The sequence below is a fragment of the Myotis lucifugus genome, unplaced genomic scaffold, assembly GCF_000147115.1.
Source record: "Myotis lucifugus unplaced genomic scaffold, Myoluc2.0 scaffold_1397, whole genome shotgun sequence".
Taxonomy (NCBI): Eukaryota; Metazoa; Chordata; class Mammalia; order Chiroptera; family Vespertilionidae; genus Myotis; species Myotis lucifugus.
In genome coordinates this window covers 29,142-37,816 of record NW_005872445.1, presented here as the reverse complement: position 1 = coordinate 37,816, position 8,675 = coordinate 29,142, and the positions used below count along the sequence as shown (strand labels likewise).

At 63.3% G+C, this 8,675-nt stretch overlaps 1 protein-coding gene across 1 annotated transcript in view; it reads right to left on the bottom strand.

Moving 5' to 3' along the window:
- The window catches only part of KIF14 (kinesin family member 14), a 26,998-nt gene that overhangs the window by 2,336 nt on the left and 15,987 nt on the right, over positions 1–8,675 (bottom strand). Inside the window, 11 exon segments of the mRNA XM_023748433.1 lie at positions 809–931; positions 1,601–1,759; positions 2,663–2,847; positions 3,004–3,063; positions 3,066–3,224; positions 3,351–3,445; positions 5,283–5,377; positions 6,785–6,917; positions 7,175–7,268; positions 7,666–7,792; positions 8,544–8,673. Of these exon segments, the coding sequence (XP_023604201.1) occupies positions 809–931; positions 1,601–1,759; positions 2,663–2,847; positions 3,004–3,063; positions 3,066–3,224; positions 3,351–3,445; positions 5,283–5,377; positions 6,785–6,917; positions 7,175–7,268; positions 7,666–7,792; positions 8,544–8,673 (1,360 nt within the window).

The following is an 8,675-nucleotide window of genomic DNA, read 5'->3' as shown; positions in this document are numbered from 1 at the left end:
CAGGCGTGATCACACGGCAGGGAGAGCCGGGGTCAGAGCACCGAGCGGCGTCAGCGAGTGCTGAGAGGGACCCCAGGGTGAACACAGGCCCCGGTCGCCCCAGCCCCCTCGGGCACCCCGAGACGACATGGGTGAGGCTCTGCTGTCAGGGCCGAGGGGGAGGAGGCGGATTTCGGGAAGTCGCGCGAGTCCTCGTGGCTTCTGTGTCTCGTGTGAGATAATCCATGTGAGCCCGGCAAACACCTCGCTGAGGGCAGCGATCGATGCACCCATACGGGGCGCTTGCACTCGTAAGTGGAAAAGCAGAGACGGGAGCAAAGGGGAGAGGAGCCGGAAAGCGACCAGCAGGTGTCGCTACCGCTCCACCGGCCGAGGGTCCACCCGCGGGATTCCGCCCGGACCAGCCCAGCACTGACCAGAGGCCACAGGGACGCGCGCTCCCAGCAGCCTTTCAACAGGACACAGTCGAACACATTCAAACACATGGGTGTGTAACCACCTAATTCATGGAGTCACACACACACGCACACACACAAGTCAATGTGGCCCGGCCGGCGTGGCTCAGTGGCTGAGCGTTGACCTTTGAACCAGGAGGTCAGGGATAGATTCCCGGTCAGGGCACAGGCCCGGGTAGAGGGCTCCATCCCCAGTGCGGGGCGTGCAGGAGGCAGCCGATCCATGATTCTCTCTCGTCATTGATGTTCCTCTCTCTCGCTCTCCCTTCCTCTCTGACATCAATAAAAATATATTTTTAAAAAACCAACTTGAGCCACCGTCTGGGACCCCCTAGAACCTTTCACCCCGTTACCTCGCTCTGGGGGTGCTGCCCTGAGAGCTCGCGCCGCAGCTCGGCCGCCCGCTCGAGTCCGGAGTCGATGAGAAGCCTCACCCCCGCGCCGACTCCGTCCCACAGGGCGTCCACGAGATCCTCCTGGAAAAGCGCCGAGGCGTTAACTGGCAAACTCAGGTTTTAGGTTTTTTAAAAATAATTAAGTAACTATTGTCATAGCTCCTGCTTATTGCAGGAGGACATTCTGAGTTCGTTCCATTCAACGGAAGCTGGACCCAACTAGCAGCCCATCGGGAAGCAAACAGGCAGGTCGGTCACCAAGCATCAGACACCAGCTGGGGACACAATGCTGTCCGAGCAGAGGGACCCCGATACTGTGTCCACAGCCAGAGGGACCCCGATCCTGTGTCCACAGCTAGAGGGATCCCGATACTGTGTCCACAGCCAGAGGGACCCCAATACTGTGTCCACAGCCAGAGGGACCCCGATACTGTGTGTCCACAGCCGGGGGCCTGAGCCAGCAGACACAGACGCCCTAGAACCAGAGTCCCTCCCGGCTGACCGGCTGTGCGGCCCTCACGGTAAAAGCTGTCCCCTAACGAAAGGAGCGAGAGGTGCAGGGAGGACTCAGCAGCCTGCGGGTGGCACATGCACCAGCGTAGACGGAAACCCCCCAGCTCTCCTCCCACACGACTCAGCACAGGGCGTTCTACCGTGAGAGCCGTCACGCTCAGCCACGCTGGGCCAGGAGCCTCTCCCGCCCGGGTGCGGCCTGCCGGAGCTGTCGCCCCTCCCCTGTGCGCCCCTCACCTGCGCGTCGGCGCCCCCGTAAGCCCCGGGGTCCAGGAGACGCAGCCTGCTCCCGCTCAGCACCGCCAGCTGCCCCGCACACGCCACAGCCTGTCGGACGGCCTGGGTGGCTCTGCTCTGCGCGTCCGTCACCATCGACGGGATGTCTGAGGAGCAGCCCTGCCCGGCGACAGGGACCCGTTTGTCAGATGCACGAGGTGCAGGAGCAGGAGGCGAAGAAAGGACAGACCAGACGGGGAGGGAAACACGCTCTGTACCCGAAACAGCAGCGCCTCCGTCTCAGAGAGAGAGACGGGCGCCCCGCCCCCCGGGACAGGGACTAGGACATGGTGGCCCCGCCCCCCGGGACAGGGACTAGGACATGGCGGCCCCGCCCCCCGGGACAGGAACTAGGACATGGTGGCCCCGCCCCCCGGGACAGGGACTAGGACATGGTGGCCCCGCCCCCCAGGACAGGGACTAGGACATGGCGGCCCCGCCCCCCAGGACAGGGACTAGGACATGGCGGCCCCCCAACCCCCCGGGACAGGAACTAGGACATGGTGGCCCCGCCCCCCAGGACAGGGACTAGGACATGGTGGCCCCGCCCCCCGGGACAGGGACTAGGACATGGCGGCCCCGCCCCCCGGGACAGGGACTAGGACACCGCGGCCCCGCCCCCCGGGACAGGGACTAGGACACCGCGGCCTCTGGGGTCGCACACGGTGACGAGAGAGGACGACACGGAGGCTCTTTGCCCTTGAACTTTTCCGGCCTCGACAGCCGCCCGGCAGGCTTCCCTAAGGGCAACCGAGGGTCGGGGTTTGGTCTCTCACTGCCGCTCGGCTGCCTCTAAAACCTGGGAGCCCATCGGCCTGCCTCCCTCTCTCTCTCTCTCTCTCTCTCTCTCTCTCTCTCTCTGTTTCTGCCGCAGACCAGCCTCAGCCGCGCCCTCTCCACACTCAGGCCCGAGTCCACCCGCAGGGCCTGGTCCCCAGCTCGGCCCCAGCCCCGGCCCCGCCCACGGGAAGGGCGCAGACACTGAGCGAACGCCTCCCTCCCGCCATCGGCACGCGGACTGACCTGCAGGAACATCTGCACGTAGCTGCCCAGCTTCTCCACCTCCTGCCGCAGCTCCTCCGCCAGCCGTGCTGCGTGGGGCCCGGGCGGGGCGTCCCCCGGCCAGAGCGGGGCCAGCACCGCGAGCTGCCCGAAGGCGCAGGCCACCTGCACCGCCCGCGCCTGGGCCGCGCGGTCCGCAGAGAACACTGAGAGGAAGGAGGAGGATGGGAAGGCCTCTCCCAGGAGAGAAGCTGGCTCCACGCCACCCGCCGGGAGCGTGTGCGGCTGTGACAACAGCCATTCAGAGGGAAGCGCCCACACAGGAAGAACCACTGGGGGGGGAGGGGGCAGGGGCTGCTTACGGTCGTCGGGGCTGTCCTCGTCCTGGGCGGCGTGGGCCTGCGAGATGGCCAGCAGCCCCCGTGCACCCGCAGGAGGCTGTCCACCAGGCCGTCCGCCACCGTCTCCTCCTCGCCGCTCCGCCCGAGGACGGCCAGGGACGAGCCGATCAGCTCTCTGCAGATCCCGGGGAGGGAGGACGCCGCGGAGCTGGAGCCCAGGGAGCCCGGCTTCTCCCCCGAGCCTGTGCCGACGGAAGACAGCCCTCAGCCCGGACCCGGCACCACAGGTCCACGGCCGCGCGCCCCGAGCGCGTCCCTCACCCCCGGCACCGGGTCACGCGGGACGAGGACGGCTGACGACCACACACCTGAGGAGCGAGAGGAGGGCAGACTCGGAGCCGCGTGGGCCTGGATGTCGTGCAAGTAGCCGGAGACCCTGCGGTTCTTCACCAAACTCCTGCTCCTGCGGACGGACGAGCGAGAGGCGGTCGGTGACCCGCCCTCGAGTGGCATCGTTCGCTCAGGTTCCATCCGGGGCCAAGCCCTGGGCTCCGAGGGTTCCCCGTCCCAGGCGCGTCCAGGCACAAGGTCATGGAGTGACCAGGACAGGCCCACGCGTGCAGAGGAGCACGCCGAGCACGAGCTCTGGGCTCAGCCACTGGACGTGCCCAGGGAGAGAGAAACGGGCGAGTGACCACAGCAAGCTGAGTGTTGGGAACCCAGCACGCGGGAGCTCGGGCGCAGGCGGCCATGGAGGCGGAGGGCCCGGGCCCCCACGTGGAGCGAGCGGGGAGGCGGCCGCACCGAGGGAGGCGTGGGGGGGAAGCTGTGCTGAGCGGGGAACGCCATGCTGGTGGGGACAGCACGTGGGCGGCGAGGCAGAGGCCGGGACCGGCTGGCCGCCCACGTCACTCATCGGGGGAGGGTTGTAAGCGGGGAGCTGGTCTGGGAACGGAGCTCTGCGTGGAAAGCCCACGCCCCGCAGGGAGGTGGAGGGGGTGGCTGCTCCGCCGTGTCTCCTGCTGCCCCTGCCCCTCAGCCAGCAGACCCTGGGCCTCTCCCCGGGGTGAGGGCACTGGCTGTCCAGCTGCCCCGCTGTCCTGACTGCTCTGCGAAAGCCCCGCCTCCTCCCGGCCACTCGCCCGTCACTTCTAACGCCAATGGCAGCCCCCGGGGAGCAACACAACAGCTCGAGCTGTGACCCCGACCCCCACCCAGCGGACTCTTCGGCGTCTTTTCCTAACAGAACTCCGGCCGGCTCTGCCCGCGCAGAGCAAACACTGTTCGTGGGGAAGGTGGTTAAACAAAGACACTGGCCCTGCCACAGCCCGTTCCCCACGAACGCCTCCCCCACGGGCCCTGCGCACCCACAGGGACAGGGCGGGAAGACAGGCAGTGCCCGTGCTCGGGGGCCAGGGAGACGGGCGTGTGAGCACAGGATCCAGACCAGGAAACCGGCCCTTCGCCTCCATCTGGGCGAATGACGTCTAAACCCAAACAAGGAAAACGCCCGTCACGCCCCTTCCTGAGACGGCCACTCGGCGTCCGGCAAGTCCCGCATGTGACTGTCACGGGCGCGGCGGGATTTACAGGCGGCCGTGCTCTATTTCACTCGGCCGGGGCCTGTCGGGCGGCCGCGCAATTAAGAAGCTGTCAGGGCCCGTCGCTTGTCACTCGGGGCGGCCGGGCGCCGGCGGCTCGGCCATAAACATCCCACAAGGCTGAGTCTCACTCCAAGGTCTCGGCCCGAGAGCCGCTCCTTCCCTCCAGACGCCCCCCCTAAATCACAGACGCTCTCAGCCGGAGGAACACCCGGCCTCCGAGCCTCAGGACACGGGAGCGCGGTGCTGACTTTTCAGCAACGACTGAAACCTCCCTCGATTCCCTCATGGTTAACCTGCTGGTCAGCGGGGGCCGCGGCGTGAATCACCGACACCCATCAGGCTGCAGATTTCTCTGAAAACAAGGACGTGAGCCCCGGCCGGTGTGGCTCAGTGGATAGAGCGCCGGCCCTCGGACTGCAGAGTCTCGGGTTCGAATTCCGTCAAGGGAACGTTCCTGCACGTACCGTGTGCGTTCCCCGGCCCCGGTCAGGGCTCGTGTGGGAGGCAACCCACCAATGTGTCTCTCTCACACCGATGCTTCTCTCGCTGTCTGTCTCTCCTCCTCCCTACAACTCTCTCTAAAAATCAATGGGAAAAATATCCTCGGGTGAGGATTGAACCAAAAATAAAATGAAAAATAAGGAAGCGATCCGGACGTGCCCCCGGAGCCAGCGGGCCCGGCGCAGCGAGGCCTACCTCCTCCGGGAGAACGAGGCGGCGGGCGCGTCCGTGAGGTCGGGCTCCCACTCGTCCTCAGGGTCACAGAAGAGGTCCTCGCTCTGGCAGTTACTCTGGGGGAAAGAAAACAGACGGTTTCTGCTTGTTATGAACTTAAATACGTGGCTGCACTTTATTTCACTTTTTATCATCATTTGTTTAATCTGTGTTTCTATTGATTTCAGAGAGGAAGGGAGAGGGAGAGAGAGAGAGATAGAAACACCGATGATGAGAGAGAATCATTTGATCGGCTGCCTCCTGCTCGCCTCCCACTGGCAATTGAGGCCGCAACCCAGGCGTGTGCCCTTGACCGGAATCGAACCCGGGACCCTTCAGTCCACAGGCCGACTCCTCCCGGCTGTGGTGAACACGCCCGAGGTCCCGGACCTGACCCCGCCGCCTGGCCCCACTCGCAGGGACCTGACGCCGCCTGGCCCCGGGGCGAGGGCTCGGTGAGCATGTGTGTGGGTTTGCCTCGTTAGCATCGCATCCGGGGTCCTCACAGCTGTGATCGCACTGAGATTGGCGTGTGGTTCTCTTCTGAGTCATCTTTTCGGGTTTTGTGGTTTTCGTTTGATTTTAATCGATTGTTCTCGCGTCGGAGGGCAGCCGGGACGCCTGTCTTCTCGATGCTCTGGGACCGTTCACGGGACGTGTCTGTCTGGAAGGTCTGGAGGTTCGAAAGCACCTTCCTCGTGAAACCGACTGGGATCCGCACCTTTTTGCGCCCCCCCACCCCGCCTTCATTTTTTGAGGTTCTTGACTGACTTTCCGGTGTGTTGCCAGCTACTCAGCTTTCATAACTCTTCTTTTACCAGAAAGGCTTTTCCTCCTGGAGAATGACCACACTTATCGGCACAGCTTCACGTGCGACACAACCAAAGGCCCTGTGGTCTTTGCTGAGATGCCGCCCGCACCTCGAGTCCCGGTTCCCCTTCCCAGAGCCGGCGCCGGCGTGCGCTGACCTCCGCCTCGTCCGCGACAGCTTTCCCGCTCGCTGGCTTTCCTTTGCTCCGTGTCCTGATTTCCCAGGCTGACCGCACACTTTTCCCACAAGGAAACAGAGTCAAACCTTCCGACTCACAAATGAAAGCAAACTGGTCAAATAGGTGAGGGGCAATATTTCTGGTAGCAAATTGTGAGCATCAACGTGTGATTAAAAAGATTCCTATTTGGGGTATGATTTTAGAAGACAGAAGACAGGAAGTAAGATATTAAAAACAAGTAGGGCCCGGCCGGCGTGGCTCAGGGGTTGAGCATCGACCTATGAACCAGGAGGTCACGGTTCAATTCCCGGTCAAGGGCACATGCCCGGGTTGCGGGCTCCATCCCTAGTGGGGGACATGCAGGAGGCAGCCGGTCCATGATGCTCTCTCTCATCATGGATGTTTCTCTCTCTCTCTCTCCCTCTCCCTTCCTCTCTGACATCAATATAAACATATTTTTAAAACAGTGTAGAGAGAGAGTCATAGCATGTGAACCTCATCGAGCTCCTTCAGGGCCGCCAGCTTGGACTCAAACTTCTCCAGGCTCCAGAGGGTGGACACGCCGAGCCGCAGGTTCCGCACCCGGACCCGGGGGCCAGAGCCACCCCCTCTGTCGGGCGCCTCGTGTCTGAAACACACCAGAGGGAAAGGCCATCTTAAGACACACGTGCCCGTCACTCACACGAGAGCTTCTGAACCAGAGGCCCCTCCTCCAGCACGGGGCCCGGAGGAAACCCTTAGGGCTCAGCACGCTGTGGCCGTCACCATCATGGGCAGGTGTGCGTCCTCAGAGGAACTAAAGCACTGTCATCGTTTCTAAAGGGACACGGAGGTGAACTCTGCAAACCCAGAGCTGCTTTCCAACCCCGACCACCAAGGGCTCACCTGCCAAACACGTACTGCCTCTGGGAGCGGCTGCTGAGGGCATTGGCCTCCTGGATCATGAGGGAGAGCTTCAGGGAGCCCCAGCTCGTCGGGACTGGAAGCAAGCACACGGGGAGTCAGTGCACACGCACATGCGCACACACACACACACACACACACACACACACAGCTCGTCGGGACTGGAAACAAGCACACGGGGGAGTCGGTGCACTCACACACGCACGCGCACATAGATGCACATGCACATGCACGCACACACAGCTCGTCGGGACTGGAAGTGAGCACACGGGGAGTCAGTGCACATGCACACACACGCATACGTGCACAGACACATGCACACACACATGCATGCACACTCTAGCAATCGCCCCGGGGGAGGACAGGGCTGGGAAAGTCATTCACTTAATGATTTAGCCGGGGTGAGGGTGGCTCTCCTCCGGCCCGTGTTGCGTGCACAGGGGGCCGAGAAGCGCTGACCCGCCCGCACTCACCCGGGGGAGCCCTGTCCTTGCTGCCCTGGTTCTGCTGCAGCGCCTGCACCTCTTGAGCGATTTTTTGCTTCTCGGCTTCCAGGGCCTCCAGGATCCTCGTGTGGCGGACGCTGTGGTCTTCCAGAGCCTGGGCCGTGCATCACGGGGCCACGCGTGTGCATGTGGGAGAGAGAACACGGAGCGGGTGGGCCGCGGAACACGCTGCCATTATGGCTCAGCTCGCAGGGTGTGCTCCAGTCAGCACAGGAGGCCACTGGGAACTTATGAAACGTCTTTAAGGAATGCCTTCCCCCCAAAAAAACGTCATTAGGGCTTTAATTACATGGGTTAGTCTTTCTCTTTCCACTGACAGGAGTTAAAAAACAAACAAAACACACACACACAAAACAGCGCTCAAGCAGCCCACGCTCAATGCCTTTGAAAACCTCACTGGACACCATCAGCCTGTGACCGCCGACTAACACTGTTCTCAAGATTTAAGCATTTCTGCTTTTCCTCCTAAAACCCTCGAGTTTGGGGCCTCGGTGTCCTTGAGCTGACCCCTGAGGAGTGACCACCACGTCACCACCGTGTCCACACTTGGGGCCACTGGGGTGTTTGCTCCCAGCGCCACCCCCACCGCAATCTTGGAAAAGAGAAATAAAACGGCCCTGAGAGTGACGCTGTGACATTAAGCCCTGATTCTCCCCCGACAGCCCGGCTTCTCCCCTGACAGCCCGGCTTCTCCCCCGACAGCCCGGCTTCTCCCCCGACAGCCCGGCTTCTCCCCCGACAGCCCGGCTTCTCCCCCGACAGCCCGGCTTCTCCCCCGACAGCCCCGCTTCTCCACCCACAGCCCCGCTTCTCCACCCACAGCCCCGCGCGGCCGGAAGAGTCACCTGCTGGGCCGCCAGCCTCTCCAGCTGCAGGCGCCTCCGGTTGGCCTGCACCTCCTGCTCCAGCCGCTGCTTCACCCTCTCCAGCTCCTCGATGCGGAGATGTGCCTCCTGGTTACTCATCTCCTGCAGCCT